This window comes from Pararge aegeria, chromosome 17 (assembly GCF_905163445.1).
Source record: "Pararge aegeria chromosome 17, ilParAegt1.1, whole genome shotgun sequence".
NCBI classification, from domain to species: domain Eukaryota; kingdom Metazoa; phylum Arthropoda; class Insecta; order Lepidoptera; family Nymphalidae; genus Pararge; species Pararge aegeria.
The window spans coordinates 12806982-12825391 of NC_053196.1; the positions used below are offsets into that span (position 1 = coordinate 12806982).

Sequence of the window (18410 nt, forward strand, 5' to 3'; positions counted from 1 at the left end):
AGATTATACACACAAAATACTTGTTATATACAGATAAACAACCAGACACTGAAAAACTTTCATGTTCATCACACAAACATTTTTTTCCAGTTGTGGGAATCGAACCCACGGCCTTGGACACAGAAAGCAGGGTCGCTGCCAACTGCGCCAACCGGCTGTCCGTTTTAAAGTTACTGAAAGAAGAATCGGCAGCGGGTGGGACACATACAACTGGAGGACGTACAATTTCGGATACTATTTAAGCTTTTACCTATTCATCCGCTATTCTACAAAATATACCTCGACCCACCGAGTCGCATCACTCGCCGGCACTATCACTTCTTTTACACTTCTTAAATCCGGTTCGTATGATCTTAACATTCTAATAAAAATTTGAAGTTCCAAAAAATTTTACTTTTGAGAGAGCAAAAGATTAGATATTGATTTTATTATGAGGTCTATGAATAAGTATCTATATCTAGATCTGAAATAATCTGTCAACGCATAGCATCGTTTGCCAATTACCATAATGAAGGCAGGCAGCTATAATTTGTCTCTCCTAGCTATTTTCTCGGCTCCCGTTAGCTTAGAATACAGCTTGGAAAACTAGATAATGAGGATTACGTAAGTAGTTATAGGTAATTGGTATGTATTTTGTTATTCTAAATTCTAATACAAGTGACTGCGTTTCGGCTTTCTCGGTTGACTCGTTTTAGTTCGTTCTAGAACATTACATCAACCTCAGCCTATAAAAGTCAGTTCCCACTGCTGGGCAGAAGCTTGCTCACAAGAGAGGGAATTAAAACATTCCCATCTTAATAGAAAAAGCTGCTTTCAATACGCGTTGGCAGGTAAAAATGGTTATAATCACGTTATGTTAGCGATAATACCTTAAAGGCACGGGGCGGAAAAGGCCAATTACCAATCTTTTAAATAGGAATGTTATAACATTCAAAAAAAAAAAACTTTTGTTTTTTAAATAAATAATAAATAAATATACTGGAAAATGTTTGTGTGATGAGCATTAATGTTTTCAGTGTCTGGATGTTTATATGTGAATTATAAGTATTTATGTTTATGTTATTATGTTATATTATTCGTAAAAAAATATTCATCAGTCATATTAGTACCAATAGCACAAGCTACGCTTACTTTGGGGCTAGATGGCGATGTGTGTATTGTCGAAGTATATTTTTATTTAAGACCACATTTCAGTCGTTGAGCCGGGCACAGGTTTATATATACAAGTACTTTCAAAATATTCATATGAATTCTGTGCCCTAACTGCGGATGGCGTTATTCACGGATAAAGTAGGTATGTACTGTGCAATGAGTTGACAGCGGGAAAGGAGTTCCAGGCCACTACTGCTGAGACCTTGGCCGCGATCCAGGTTAACGCCGCGCACAAAGCTTTGAGCTTTCGAACAAAGGTTCAGATATGCAACAAAAATATATGTGTAATATATGTATAAGCAGTGATAGCGCAGTGGGTAGGACTTCGGCTTCACATTCGGGGGGCCGTGTTCGAATCGCACGCATCTCCAACTATTCTAAGTTTTGTGTGTTTTAAGTAATTGTTCTACGGTGAAGGAAAACATCGTGAGGAAACCTGTATGCCTAAATTCTCCATAATGTTCTGGACTCTTCTCTCATAAACTCTTCTTATTAAGAGAGGAGACCCGTGCCCTGTAGTGGACCGGTAAAGGGGTTGATATGATTATGATGATGAATGAATATATTATGTTCGTTTCCAGGATTAAATATTGCAGAATTATTAACTCCTTTGACTTTTGCAATAGCTATATATGTACACAAATGAATACCCACCGAACCACTCCCGCCACCATTGTCCGCTGACACCTCAAGAATAGAATGTTAAAAAAACAAAGGATATCAAGCACTGGAAGGATCTTGAGCAAACCCTTACAAAAATTAAATAAATAAATATATTGAGACAAAACTCACATCAGCATCTAGCCCCAAAGTTAGCGTAGCTTGTGTAATGGGTACCATAATGACTGATGAATAATTTTATGAATAATATACATAAATACTTATAAAATACAGAAACACCCAGCATTGAAAAACATTCATGTTCATCACAGAAATATTTTCCAGTTGTGGGAATCGAACCCACGGCCTTGGTCGTAGGAAGGAGGGTCGCTGCCCACTGCGCCAATCGGCCATCCAAAGATTAATGAATACAGCACTCGTTTTTTTTCTATCTAAGATACGTAGAAGTAAGAGCTGTATTTTACTAGTCTGAAACTCACTTTCAGCAATATGTTAAAAAGTCGCCTTTTTATTAGCACGGCTGTTTTGAAACTTAGGTACACTTAGCCGTCAACGCCGCAACTATCGTCACTTTAATGTTAGTCTAACCGGAATAAATACCTTAGGAATCTTGTTGTTACCATGTGTTTGGTAAAATAAATGTACCAACTAAAACTATTGTACCTAGGTACTATAAATAATTACCCAAACTATTTAACAATAATTCTAAGCGGTGATAGAGCATTGGGCAGGAGCTGGACTTCCCTTTCGGAGGGTCGAGTTCGAATCCCAACACGCATCTCTAACTTTTCTAGGTTATGTGCGTTTCAAGTAATTAAAATATTGAGTTCTAAATAATGTTCTCAAAGGTGTGAGGAGTCCACCAATCCACGCTAGGCCAGCGTGGTGGACTACGGCCTTAACCCCTTCACATTGTGGGAGGAGATCCGTGCTCTGTAGTAGGCCGGCAATGGGTTGATGTGATTATGAACAGTAATTAAGTAACACACCGCTGATAAGGACGAGAGCCATCCTTAAGAGGCAAGTCGGAGTAGGTCTCTCTAAGAGAAACGTAAAGTTCCTGACAGAGCTCAACATGTCAAGTCCCCCATCTATTGCGACTTCTGCTTTTACCGCTTTCCTAACGTTCGCCGTTCCTTACAGTATCTTTACTAAAATGACCAGTGTAAGATTTGCACCGGTAAACAGCATCACAGCGTTACCGCTTCAAAATACTCGCCTTGTAGTATTATAGCAGTAGAGCTTATTGAGAGAGCTCGTCCTGAGAAATACTGCCGCTATGCTTATTTCTGCCGTCGAGCAATTACAGGCAGATACGCCTTAATTTGATGGACACATGACGGCACTCAATTTTATTATTATAGAAAAAAATCTTCAAAAAATTACGTCAAGTAGTTGATGTAAACATCTTGATTAAAACCTGATTACGCAGTCACTTTGGAGAGATGATTAAAATAGCTTCCAAAAATTTGGAAGTGCTTAACACAGCTTAACACTTCTTTGCACCCAAGTAAAGGCTCCAGCTCTATAGAGCGCAAGTTGGCCTAACTTACGCTCTATAGAGCTAAAAGCAGTATTGCCACACTTTTGGGCACCTCAATACCAACTTAGACGACATCCCTGGTGCGACGAGTAAGTGGTAAGTCCCTTTTCGTTTCTGAAAATTTTCTGGTCCGGTGTGCTTCAGCAGTGGCTAGTTACCACTTTACTTAAAAAAACGTGCCGCGAAGCTATTTACCGTCCCGGTCCGATGCCAAGTAAAATTGATTAGGGGTATTAGTGTAATTCATTGACATAACATCAGCTACTAACTTAGACTGAATCATCAAATACTACCAGGTAAAATTGCAGTCAAGGACTAATGAGGCAGTGTCGAGCGAGTGGTGTGAAAAACTTCTAACCAGTGCCTTCTGCAATTGCTACGGGCCCCGCATATTGAATACCGCTATCTATATCTATATTGATATCTCTGCCTGACTGACTGACTGACAGACAGACACAGACACTCACACGCACACCGACATCGACTATAATAATTTACTAGACTATTAATTACCAACAAAATTTTAACCTATAGCTAGCAAATACGTATTGTATTTAAAATACATTTATACGTATTTAAGATACGCTTATACGTATTGATGATACGTATTGAGTATTGAATTGTATTTTTACCACTTTGTACTTAAGAACCCATGGCAGATCCCTTAATTTACTATGGGTTCTTTAAAATCAAAAGCAAAATCTATAAGAGAGCCCAAGGGCTCTTTTATAGATTTTGCTCTCTTCTCATAATCTTTTTTAAAGATTTTTCTACCGCGCATTTTAATTAGGCACTGCTTATAAAACACCTCTTTGTTCATCGGTGGCTAAAACTGGTGTTAATTACTTATGCTGAGCCGCACCAAAGGTATAATAACTCAATTTCTTGTCACGAGGAGGCGTGAAAAGCGTGCGTCAACTTCGAGGCAGGGGCAATAAACTTTCTTGCTGGCTATTATATAAAGCTTACTTATGGCGCTTATGGTTTCAATAAAAGGTATTTACCTATAAGCATTTTAGTGAAATTTAATAGGTTACTGGTAGCTGGCCGTACCATAGACAGACGGCAGATCATTTTACTTTTAATTTTTTATAGATACTAATCTAGGTATCGGTAGGTAAATAGCATACATATTTATGTAGGTACACATATATTGTAGGAAGGTATATTATAATACCTACCGAACGCTGTTGTTTCTATTTAGGTGTAATCTATAATACCTAAAAAGTTCGCGTTTATAACGGTTTTTTTACAAACTCCGTGGTGACCGTCTGTTAATAAATAAAAGTTCTTGGGATAATAAAATTGTCTAGTTGTTGCTGTTGTTCTACGTCCTTTCAACTAACTCTCATAGAGAGTAAGTACTCTCTATGACAAATATCAAGTCGTTTTATGTCCTTCATTCACACTCTAACTAAACAACCAATTGCTTAACTAGGGCATTAGCTTTACATAGGGCAAGTAAGGAAAAACAAACACACTTTCGTATTTATTAAATTTGTATGAAAGTAGGGATGTACAACGTTCTTATAATTTTTTTAATGCTACCAGTCGTCAAGATTCGATTCGATTTCGATTAGTCCGTTGAAACCACAGTGTGCATGCTCGACCATTTTTTCACTTAAAATTGGGACAACGGGATCTTTCCAAGCTCATTTACGCCTTTAATTCGAGCGTCATCCTTCCCGCTAAATGTCAACATACGAAAAATAACCTACGCATCATCGACTTGAACATACCTTCTGTCTCCTATAAGACGTCCTCTCTCCTATGGGAGAATATACCTACATTTAGTCGTTGGATTTTAATAGAGTAATGATGTGATGATGAGGCATTTTTATTTCACTACAATTTAGCCTTCAGTGCAATCTCACCTATTGCCTTTTGGTAAGTCATGATGCAGTCTAAGATGGTAACGGGCCAACCTGTTAGGTGTATGGCAGTTATAGAAAACCCATACCCCTAGTCGGTTTCTGGAAGACGTCGTGCCGGAACGCCAAATCGCTTAGCAGCACGTCTATATCGGTAGGATGGTAATGACGACCGAAGGCTCTTTTAAGATAAAAGTTTGCTTTGCGAGCATCCGTTTTAAAAGATTAATCACGCAATAACATTTTCGCGAACAGAACAGTTGTGAGTAAAAACTAATTTCTAGTTGTACTTGCATAAAAAAATAGGGTCTTATGTAATACTTCAAACAACAACTTTGTTTTTTGTTTCAGCTGATCTTCGATATGAGCTTGGTGTCATTTTTTACTCCTTTGAACAATGTGAAGTTTCAAAAGTGTTGCAAGGTTGAAAACAAAAAAAAAATGACAGTAAATCGAACAACTACTAGATAAATAAAATTCAAATCACGGCATAGGTATACGAACCTATCTACTTATATTAGAAAAAACATACCAGATCAGATACCTAGATTGTGTTAACATATAGACCAAGGGTTTTCATTAGTATTGTAGCTTCAATGTGGTGAAAGAAAATATTTTATTAGACTTCCAAGACGTATACTTTAACCGGCTGAAACTTCATTGTTAGGAAATTAGACTGAATTACGTTAGGTAATTATATTGTTCAAAAATGACTAGACTAAACTAAAACGATGGCAGTATGGTAGGTATATTGTCCAAAAATTTCTAGACTAAACTAAAAAAGATTCGTCTTCAAGTAGGTACGTCTCACAATCATCGTGAATAGAAAATCTTTAGAGACCTGCAATATCAGATTTGAGATAGGTATGTGGATAAGGCAATAAACACCATTTAATATTTTTGATTTTTCGGTATCTAATGTTTCTTCTGTAGGTAAAGAGCTGTCTAATAGCTGGATTTTCGAATACAAAAGTACGTACTTGAAATAATCGGTACACAATAATCGGAAAATCTCGGCGAAGGCACTGTGTATTATAATATCTATGTGTGGGTGTGTATTAAACCTATATACCTAGTGATAGCGTCTTTATATTTACAATTTCGCCAGGTTGTAAACAAATACGTAGGTAGGTACTTAGGTCCAAAATACACGTAAATCGTACACCTAAAGAGTGTTTTGTTTTAAAATAAGAAGTCCAAAAGATTTCCTTGCGCCAATACCTACTTAATAATCAAGTCATAACAAACTTCTATTAAAATCCTTTGTTTATAAATTGTTCTTATTATTAGTAATTAATTCAGTGCGATAAACAATATAATCAAGACGTGCTTTAACATTATTTAAATATGAACTTGTATTACTGGGTACTGTTTACACTTAACACCCTTTTCCTGCTTTGTAAATTGTAATACGCATAATAATATATTTCCATTGTAAAGAACCTAGGTGGTATTTTGTCTTGTTTTTATATGCCAAAATTGAATTAAGAAAAACTGAATTAAAAAAAAAACCGAGTACTTTAGATATTATAATCACTATATCGCGGACTGTCTACAAAAACTATGCCATACTATCACTGTCGGTTGGTATCGAAGTTTAGTTACAAATACTATGTGGTATTTTTTTTCCTTTTCAAACTGCGTAGTCACAGTATAATTAATATTAAGTAGAATATCATGTAAGTATTCTCCTTAGTTACCTAGTTCTCCCACCCTTTTCAGTCCCTGGTAGTAAGATCAGATGAGGGGCGTAATGTATTTTTATCGTATCGGGTAGCTTTTTATCACAAAAATACTGAAAAACGTAGGTGATCTTTAATAGTTACTTTTCTATTCCAGCATTTTCTGTATTTATCTCTAAATTCTGAGCCCATTTTCCCATTTGAGGGGTTTACCCCTCGCCCTCGGCTCGGGCTTATAGTAACGCCTCGACTTTAATTTTTTATATTCACGCATTTGTATTATTAAACCAATTTTTGTCTAGCCAAACACGATAGAATTATATAGGTAAGTTAAAATTAGCTATTTCTTAATACTTATCGTTAAGTCTTCTTTACTCTGATAATTCAAATAACTTCCAAAAATAGGACTGCAAAATAAAATAATAACTCACCGTGCTAAGTATTGCCATGTCCTTTAAGTTCTAATTTTATCTAGGACTTTCTTTTTGTGCTTATTCGTGGGACGTTCGCGTACGAGTTTGGAACGTGTTCTAAATTTGAACTGATGGGCTGCGCTCGCGCGCGCAGTCTGTCGCGAACTGATCGGTGAACTTTTGTCTTGTCAGTAGCTGCCACTGTGCTGGCGCCGGTAGATGCAGGGTGAACGAATGCCTGTTTAATATGCCCGGACGTGCTTGATCGACATTCCATAGGGTTAAAGAGCCTTATTTTGGTACACTATCGGTCAATCAACGTTTAACAACCATTCATTACTGGTGCCGAGACTGTAGGAAGCAGTAAATCTATTACGGTAGCCGTATATAATAAGTTATTACAATATGTTCCATTTTATAAAACCATTGGTTCGTATAGAACGGTATGTATAGCTGAAACTTATCAGTTTGAAATAAATTACTTCGTTTTAATTAAGTAAAGATTAAAGACAGATGTATTTTCTTCATCTTATATCATATGATGCTCAATGCTAATGCTAATGTTAACCTTTCTCGAGAAGCTCACATTGGTATTTGTGGAATATAGAGTCGTGCAGGTCTCGCTGGAATACCGCGAAATAGCGGGCCCGAGTCCCTAGCTTAGTTTAAAATGGATTACGTTTAGACTACCAAGTTTTTCATTCAAGCGGGTGCGAGTATATTAATATAAGGTGATTGTTATATTAACGCTGTGTCAAAATGACTCCTTTTCTATTTAGGTATCTATATACAGACGTTATCGCTGTATAATTGAACCCATTTAGATAAACCCCACTTCAATTATTGTTATGACATTCAAACAGCTATGAATCCCACAATGAAATCGTGTCAGTAGTTTATCTTTGAAACCCCGACAAATAAACAAAAGAACCAAATAGTACCCTCTTGCTCTATGTTTTGAATTTTCATACTTATATCTGTAACTCTTTTTCGCTGTTATACAATAAAAGTGTATTCATTCATTCATAGTATAATCGACATATGTGTATCTTGTAATTTTTCATGAGAATGTAATGGTGAAATGGGGGATGTCGTGTACCATATACATTGGCGCAATTGGGCGAGAGCTTTCAATGTCGGCAAATAAAACTTTATTAGCATTCGAGTTCTGGCGAGAATCTACATGAGCTTACGAAGTTAGACATATCTAGACCTCGTTATTAAATGATTATATCTGATACACTATTTATTTTTACATATTTGAACAAACAATCGTTAAAACAATTGTTTTTGCTCGTTTATTCGACGGATCTAATACAAAATTAATATATTTTGAGTTTAGATCACAAAGACAAAGTACCTTGGTATTATTTACGCAGAAATTGCCTTTATTTGTTTTTTATTCATTTTGTTTATAAGTACCTATACATATATTGTTGCATGAGCAATAGCCTCTATTTAAAAATTATGTTTCTAACATCTAAAAAATTTAGAACTGAAATTTAGAACTTTTAAATTATAGCTTAAAATAAGATGGCCGACAAGCACTAACGTCTAGTTTGTGAATAAAAAAAATTACTAAGCTGATACCAGAGGAGGGGCTCAAATTGTTATGTAAACACTTTAATCCGAATACCACTCGATCAGACAATATAAAGGACATTGCTCTTACAATTTCGGTTAAGTCAACAACGCAGATAGTGCATCGTGCCATGACGCATTAATTAGCGGCAAGGGTCGAGACTACAAACAAAGCCAGGAACGTATCTTAGGTCTCCGCTGCGCTCCTAGTAGCTTTAAGCCGATGGCAGACTTATTTTTATAGAATATTTATTCAGATGTCGAGAGAACTGACTTTGCATTTGACTTTACGACTCAAACAGTAATTGAAGTCTGTTGATTTATATTAAGTTGGGGAAGAAGTTTTTTCGCTTTTTTTAAGAAAATTTAAACATGTGATTCAGATGTGTGAGGTCTAGCGTTATCATGATGAAAAACCACACCCCTTCTGTTGATTAATTCCGACCGCTTTCTCTCAACTTCTTGCTTTAATCTCATCAGTAGATCAGAATCAGAATTCAGAATCGATGGTCCTGCCTGGTGGTAACCGCTCATAATGAATAATGCCCTTTCAATCCCACCACACACACAGATTCACCTTGTTGCGAGTTAACCCGGGTTTCGTCACAGTCTGTAAAGTCTGACCGGCCTTCGACCACGACCTTTTTCGCACGTTCATGTCGTACATGATACACATCTCATCACCAGTTATTAGCTTCTTCAAAAATGGTTTGGTTTCATTACGTCGTAATAAAGAATCACAAATGAGTACACGGTTCATTAGGTTTCTTTCAGTGACCTCGCGAGGTACCCAAATATCCAGCTTTTTTTGTACCCAGTTTTTTTCAAATGCGCCAAAACCGTTTTGTGGTCAATTCCCAGTTCTTCAGCTACGTTGTAACTGATATGCCGATCTTGCTCCACTTTTTAAAAAATGGCATCCATTTTATGCGAAATAAGGCGACCAGAGCGAGATGCATCTTTGACATCAAAATTTCCGGATTGAAAACGCTTAAACCAAATTTGTACTACTCTCACAGACGCTGCACTAGATACATAAACATTGCAAATTTTTTTCGCGGCTTGCGTTGCATTTTTAAATTTATTGGAGTAAAATTTTAAAATGTATCGAATTTCTTTATTCACTCATCTTCACAGTATGAAAGTTTTTCAAAGCTTCTCTTTATTTCTGCGCATCATCATTTAGATAACTGAGTAGGACCTATTTTAGTAAGTTTATAAAATTATTTAAAAACCGACTCGACGAAGGTATGCATATTATGCCCTTTTCCGATAAACCTAGGAATCGCCTTAATCGGATGCCAAGTCAGGTGATTCCTACGATTTTAGACGCCGTCTAAAGTTACGATTCGATGGAATATAAAGTTTATTGTTTCGTGAACTGCCACTTGGACAAATGGAAAAAATATATAATGTGATAATAAAACCCAAAATACCACACCATGTGAGATGTAACAAGATTCTTAGACAAGTGAGGCATGTTTAAAACACATTAAACCAAACGTTGTTACTACACGGTTGATGAATTCCTTAACGACCAGGCTGCTTGGAAGCAGGCCATTCCGCTCTCATCTCTAACAAAACAGAAAAATTCTAAAAATTTTTAATAACTAATTTTAATGATGATGGAAAAGAGTAATCTGCTGAGTTTCTTGCCTGCTCTTCTCAGTGGAATCTGCCTTCCGCACCTGTGGTAGAGTCAGTACAACCATCAAACTGACTTGACGTTGCATAAGTGCTTATAAACTAGGCCTAAGCAAAATAAATTAATTTTGAATTTTTGAATTTTTAATGTATGCCTAGGAATCTTAATTGATTAGGCGTTTTTTTACTGAGGCATTGCCATCGTTAGTGAAAACGGGAATTAGTTTTTATTACGGTTACCAATTTTAAGAAGGGAATGTTAGCTAATTAGCCTTTCAACTTGACATTAGTTGTTAGAAAATCTCTACCGCCTTTTACTCCTTTTGTGCGACATTTATGCAATACACGGGTGACGTCGACCTTTGGTCTTTGAATGTCTAGAAACTTAGAAAGTTCACCGAGTAGGTAGGTAAGCTGCTAAGGTATCATATATTAACACCCACTTATTTACCTCATGTCCTAACAAAGAAGATCTAACAATTTTAGGCCATCAATAAACAAACACGATTTTAACGTTCTGCGAAATTCAAACATGACGATTCATAGTTTCATAACACAGCGTATATGTGTTACGGAAAAGCCTATTGTTATACAGAACAAATATAAATTATCATTAGAATGCAAACCTTTGCGTCTTTTGTCGATGATCTGTGTTCCTGATGTAGGAAAGTATGCGTAGGTACATACCTCGACTACCCACTTAACTCATGGGTTCGAATCTAGTTCGATATTTGTAAAACAAATTTGAAGCCATTGTGTCGGTAGAAGTTCGTTTGTTACCTAAAGGAGCAGTTACACGGGCTGTTAACTTACCTTGTTGTGGGCAATATACTCACAAGCAAAATACCTACCTACCTGTGACGTCACGACTACCAACTAGCCTATTAACCTTTTTTTTTACGCTCCGGAGGGGTATTTGGGACTCACTGGCATAAAGGCAGCCAGATTATCCACTAACCCAGATACACATCGCCTGGTGACTGAGTCACGGGAACACTTGCGCAATCATCTGCAACCCAGCCAGCGCCAAGGCAGACCCTCCACAGGGTGACTTTATCAAGGTCTCCAAACTACGTCATAGGCGTACCAGAAACAATCGGTACGCCTCACAACTAGCCAATTAACCTTTTTTTTCGTAGGGAAATCCTCATGACAATGAGAAGGTAGATTGGAAGCAGCCAGTTTCGCTCTCATCTCCCGCAAGATAGAAAAATGATTGTAAATGATGATGTTGGAGAAGAGCTACTATTGAGATTCTTGTCGGCTCTTCTCGGTAGAATCTGCTTTCCGAACCGGTGGTAGAGTCACTACAAACATACATACTTGACGTTTCAAAAGTGCTTATAAAGTAGGCCTACTCTAAATAATTGAATTTTGAATTTCATGAATATTCCGTGGCGCAGCACGGGGAGGCACGGTGGATAGGTCCGAATGTATGACTCGTACCGGCTAAAACCGCACGATGTTCAAACCAGTCGCCTGGGGGCCACGGGAACTCTTTCGCACACAACCGAACCTACCTATGTCATGACGACTAGATATTAAGCAATTTGCTGCAATGCCTCTATGAAGCGATCGCTGCCGTATATTTCGCCGCTACCCAGGGAGGTCACCCAGCTTCGTTACAACAGTAATATTATTATAATAGCACATCAGCAGCGAGCTCTGTTCTACTACTACCATCAGTGGCGTGCATTTCGTATAAGCACAAATGCACTGCCTACCCTTAAAATTTCATATAACTCGAATAGGAAGAGGATTTTTCCATGTTATACCATTTTCCAGCTTTATAATAAATAATAATAATAAAATTCCTTTATTGCCATACACTATTGTTAATAAAAAATTATTAACTAAATGATTATCAATTAATATTAACAATATGGCAAATGGCCGCAAACTCAGCCTTATGCTGTGCATTAGCAATAATGCTCAGCGCTGATTTTCAGTCTGCACCAGTATCAGACTGAGCAAACAACCGCGACGCCCGTTGCGTTATTACTATAACTAGGGTAAATTTAAATAAAAAAATTAATAAAAAAAATATCCAAATAAACTGTAAAAGAGAATAAATAAAACTAACAGACACAGTAGGTACATATATAACAGTTTAAATTAAACAAGTAAGTAAATAAAAGTAAGTAAATTAAATTGTAGAAAAAAATAAATACATAAATATAAAAAGTTAATAAATAAAACAAATATATCTAACTGATAAAAATGACTTCCTGTTTATTCAATTATTCCAAACAGAACTCATTTTGCATAGACAAATCTCGCTGCTTCAATTTGTATTGAAATACTATTTCGCCAAGAATATTATCACATGTATGGAACGGAGGAGGAAGATCATTCCAGATCTTGGCCGCAGCGAATCGAAAGCAGCCCCTGAACCCTGCCTTTTTGAGTTTTGGGGTTATGCCTACCTTGGACAATAATCTTATGCACGTTACTGCCTAACACCTACTGCGATCGCCAATCCGTTTGCCCAGCGTGGAGATTATGGGAAAAACCTCCCGTTGGGAGAGGCCGTTAGTCCAGCAGTGGACTATTATAGCCTATTGATGATGATAGACGAAAATTTTTAACAGTTTTTAGTACCAATTAACTCGAAAAACCGTTGGAAGATGTCAGAAGCCATAGAAGAGTTTTGCTTCTGTAAACCTTTTATTATTTTTAGTTAAAAAGGGAATAGGCATATTTGGATATGTCCCTGGGTATCATAGTCCTACTTCGGTCACGAGATGTTGACCTCAGGATGTTTACATTGTAGTTTTTTTATATTGTTGATTGTAAAGTCAACATCTCCTGAGGATGCTCCGGTTTCGGAACGAAACTTGCATAGAGGGTACATTGCCGAAGATCTGTTTGGTGTGAAGTATAAAGATTGATGAGATTATAAATTACACCGTACAGATTCTGCTGCTTTTCGCGGAGTGTAGCAAAGTAAGCTTAATTTTCATAATAGTGTTGCTCCGTTTTCAAGGCGAGGGGTTTTCACTTACCATCAGGAGGGCAATCTGCCTGGTCCGGCAATTATTACTTACTAGCTGTCTCCCGCAACTTCGTCTGCGTTTGATTTTGTTATTTGATGTGGCATTAAATTTAGTCGTAGATCTAAACATTTTAAAGTATTCAGTATCGCTAAGCCTTAAATGAGGGGATTGCTGATGTCCGCTGAGGAGTTCTGTCCTCTATCTCCTACCACAGTTTGGGCACAAAATTAAACACATATTATAACCTCTATAGTACAAAAATAATTATTTAAATCGGTTATAATTTGTCGGAGTTATGGTGTAAAATCGTCAAACACTAATGTCGGGATAAGAAGTATTCTATATTACTTCTAACACAAGTTTCATGAGGATCGGTTAAGTAGTTTTTGCGTGAAAGCGTAACAAACAAACTTACATTGACATTTATAATATTAGTAGGGAAGTAGGGATTACAGTATGGCCAGTTTACATCATTACCTATCAACCAATTTGTAGATAATCCAACAAAAACCCATAGCGAAACAAATAAAAAATAAAAGGCATGTAATGTGAACAACGATGAACTGCGTATATGAGATAATGTGCTTTAATAAATAACTCGGGCCGATAAAGAGGTCAAATACACACTAGAACAACAAAATACTATAATTTCTGTTCGACTTTTTTAACTTTTATATTCCTATGAACGATTCGCCTGTGTCTCGAAACGCAGCCGGACGTTCGGAACGTTTTGCCGCATTCCGAACAGCTGAAAGGCCGCTCGTCCGTATGAGATCTCGTATGCACTTTGAGTATGTCCATAGAATTGAACCTTTTGCCGCAGGTCTCGCATCCGAATTTCCTCTCGTTCGCGTGGAAGGCGAAATGCTTCCGATACTGCGCCATTATATAGAAGTTCTTCCCGCAAACCTCGCAAGTCTTCTTCGGGGTGGTTGCGTGAGCGGCTTTGTGGATGATCAACCCGCTTTTGAACTTGAACTTCTTGCCGCACACTTCGCAGGAATATATCCTATCGCTGGAGTGCGATTCCAAATGGCTGATAAGGTTCCTGGTGTTTTTGCCGCATATCTCGCAAATCTTCCAATAATCGTATCTAGCTTTGCGAACTTTGTTCTTTTTAGAAATTTTCCTTTCCCTTTTGATTGTAGGCTTTTGGATTTTCACCGACTCAGTTAGTATACCCGTTGTCAGTACTTCATCGGGTTGGTCGTCGAAGTGAGTGTCTATTTCGAACTCTATACATTCCTGTCCGTTATCTGTGACATTGCTATCGTTTGGATGGTAGTTTTGGTTTGTCTCCTCTTTGACTTTGTTAGCTTGGTCCCTGAAAACTTTGTCCGTTTCTAGACATTTCCGTCTGAATTTGTACGCGTTTTCTAATTCTTTAAGGCAGTTAAGGCAAATTTGTGAGGGCAGTGTATCGGAGGGATCAACCTGTAACAATAATATCAGGGATGTGAGAAGAATGGTTGAGAACAGAACACACAATTAAAATTGAAAAAAAAAATATTGAAGTGTCTATCTGAAAATTTGAATTAATCTTCAGCTTATTTGATTATTTAAGCAACAGCAACTAAAACAAGTCTATTTTTTAAATCAGCCCCATAAACGCAGTGATCTGTGTAGTTAAAAAGTAACCTAACCTAACTTCATATCCAGGTTGCAAGCAATCGGTGCAATGATTTTTCCGAACATAGATAACAAACATAAAAAATAAAACATTTTTCGCATTTATATATCTTTTGCCCGCGGCTTCGCTCAGGTTAAGTAAAATTTTTGATTTTGTTAAATTTTAATTACAATGGTTTAAAAAAATGTCTTGCTGCTAATATAATACCTAAAAAATTAGAAACTTTCATATAAATATTTGGAATGAAGTTGGAATTTTTAAAATTTGTGAAACACGTATTTCTTTATTTTTAATCAAAAACCTAAAATCAAAGTTTCATGGAATTAACTTGATAAATGATGGACTTTATCTCAGCGGATGCCTACATTTTCAGCCCGATGGATAACATTTCAGCCCGATCCGTCAAGCGGTTAGAGCTGTGCGTTGATAGATCATTCAGTCAGTCACCTTTGTCTTTTACATATGAACACCCGGCTAAGTTTGTTGTGGGCTTCTTGTTAGACCAGGGCGAGATTGGAACCCTCGTAGCTTTAGTTTTAAGTTTACGATTGTAGTTATCGCCATCACTACTCACTGCTATGTATACATTTTGTATATAATAACGCATCAAAAGTGCCATCTATGTGCCTATTTGAATAAAGAAATATTTGACTTTGACTTTGACTTATGTAGTCTATAGAACTATGGATTAATTCCGCTTATTTTTCAAAGGAGGTCAAAGAACGGTTTGAGGGCCGAATGGCGCAGTTTGCAGCGACCTTGTTTCTGAGCCGAAGGCCTTGGGTTCGGATTTCCACAACTGGAAAATTATTGTGTGATGAGCATGAATGTTTGCCAGTGTCTGGGTGTTTATATGTATATTCTAATTATTTATGTCATCTTAGTACCCATAACACAAGCTACGCTTACTTTGGGGCTAGATGGCGATGTGTGTATTGTCGTAGTATATTTATTTATATTTATATTATATAACTTACCTCAACACCACAAACTGCCTTCAGCTTATGCATCAAATCGGCGCCGCTTTCGTCCTTCTGATCGTAAATGCCAACGCAGGCGTCCTCGCTGGAACAACACCGGCACACGTTCGCGTCCATGACCTCAAACTTCGGCTTCACGAGCGACAGCCTCTGTTTCAGGTCGAAGAGTTTCATATCGTCCTCCACATCATCGTCGACCGCTCCGTCGTCGTAGTCCTCGTGCTTTTGTTGCTTGATTTGGCGCAACTCGTGTGTCTCCATGTATTTGGCCATCGCTTCGAAGTACGGCCATTGCTCGTTCAATATTCCCTTCTCGGCGAATTTCCGCTTCCACTGTAGATTATAACAATAGTAAAACTAAAACGCTACGAGGCATGGACAAATGCTACTCTATCTAATATCCTCTGTACAAATTTCAGGGTAGGCATTGCTTTCGTGCATATATAAAGTGCACGCCACTAAAAGCAGCTAATATGGAAAAATAATGCTTTGATTTGGTCGTATGTACTTTTTATATGTAACAAAGACTATAATTATATGAGTGAGTATATTGTATGAGTGAGTTTTTATTAAAATATGTCAAGTAGTATGTAAAGTTTCTTGTTTTAATATTAGTTTGTTAAGTTTTGTGTTTATTGAATTTATAGACCTACTATTTAATCATGTTTTGATATTAAGTTATAAATAATAAATATACTACGACAATACACACATCGTTATCTAGTCCCAAAGTAAGCTTAGCTTGTGTTATGGGTACTAAGATGACTGATGAATATATATAAATACTTATAATATACATATACATACCCAGACACTGAAAAACATTCAAGTTCATCACACAAATATTTTCCAGTTGTGGGAATCGAACCCACGGCCTTGGACTCAGATACCACGGTCGCTGCCCACTGCGCCAATCAGCCGTCAAAAAATTCTAAGTAATAAGTGATGTGTTTTAACAGTGACTTTACCAGCAAATTACATTACAGTATTTATAGTATGAATACTGTTCATGCCACTAGTCCGCAGTAGAATATGTGATATCCTAAATACAGTTATAACTAGTTAGGAGTCAGAAACTCACCCACACCATGGCCCAATAGGACTTTTACCTTAATCTTTTCAAATATTCGTGGGTCATAGTAAACCTTGTTTATATAGTACATATTTATATATATAAAAAATAAATAAAATAAAATAAATTGCAAATAAACTGACCGCAGATCAGAAACTAACCTTGTAAGTCCTCAGTAAATGTATCCAAACATCTTCAATGTCCAACAAACTGTGGTCTACAGGAATACCAACTGTGCGCAATCTTTTTTCTACCTCACTGAAAGGAAAATTTTATCTTAATAATAATTTAATTTATTCAACAAAATAACATTAAAAAGCTTTTATAAATGCGTACTGACGCGCCACGAAATTTGAACAAAGATGGCGTCCACTTGGCCTGCAATTGTATCGCCTAGCGCACCGCACCTCAAATAAGTACCTTAAAATCGATTATTGCGCCGCTTCAACATTCGTGACGCGTGCTGTAATATAATAAGCATTACCGCCACGCCTGTTGTATATTTTTTTCGGAAAACTTAAACAAATGCTCCAAATCTGTTCTCGCGCTTATCAAATTTTGTACCCACTCCTCTTGCCCTGTAAAAAAAAGGAGATTGTCTGTGGTGACAATTGTTGGCAAAATTGTATAGCGATACTTATATTATAACTACAAAATTTTAAATGGATATATGGTACTCAATCCCGCCAAAACTGAAATAAAAATTGACGCTATGGTGAGCGAGTGGGAATTTATAATTTCTGAATTTTCTCTGATCTGGAGGGAGGCTTTGGCCGTGGCTAGTTACCACCCTGGCGACAAAGACGTGCCGCTAAGCGATTTAGACCATACTCCCTAACATATTAGCCCGCTATCATCTTAGACTGCATCATCACTTACCACCAGGTGAAATTTCAGTCAACGCCTAACTAGTTGTGTTGAAATAATTGAAATCACTTCACAAACTTTTTCTCGGTGGTGCTCAAAAACTCGCTTTCGATATAGCTTTGCATAAACATCACGGGTTTGTCCTTACATTAACTTTTGCAATATAGGTATTACATAAGAGCGGGCGAAATATAGTGTAATAGGCATAGTGGTATATAATATTGTACCTTTATTTGACCTATACCACAATCAAATCATCTTCGAAACATCCTGGGGTAGCATAAGTCAAAGTCAAAGTCAAAGTCAAAGTCAAAAATATCTTTATTCAAGTAGGCCCACAGGTGGCACTTTTGATGCG

At 37.1% G+C, this 18410-nt stretch overlaps 1 protein-coding gene across 1 annotated transcript in view; it reads right to left on the reverse strand.

Annotated features, from left to right (window-relative positions):
• Nucleotides 1–18410, reverse strand: part of LOC120630882 — a 44651-nt gene that overhangs the window by 19037 nt on the left and 7204 nt on the right. The window contains 4 exon segments of the mRNA XM_039900200.1: nt 14137–14937; nt 16111–16446; nt 17347–17443; nt 17670–17763. Of these exon segments, the coding sequence (XP_039756134.1) occupies nt 14137–14937; nt 16111–16446; nt 17347–17443; nt 17670–17763 (1328 nt within the window).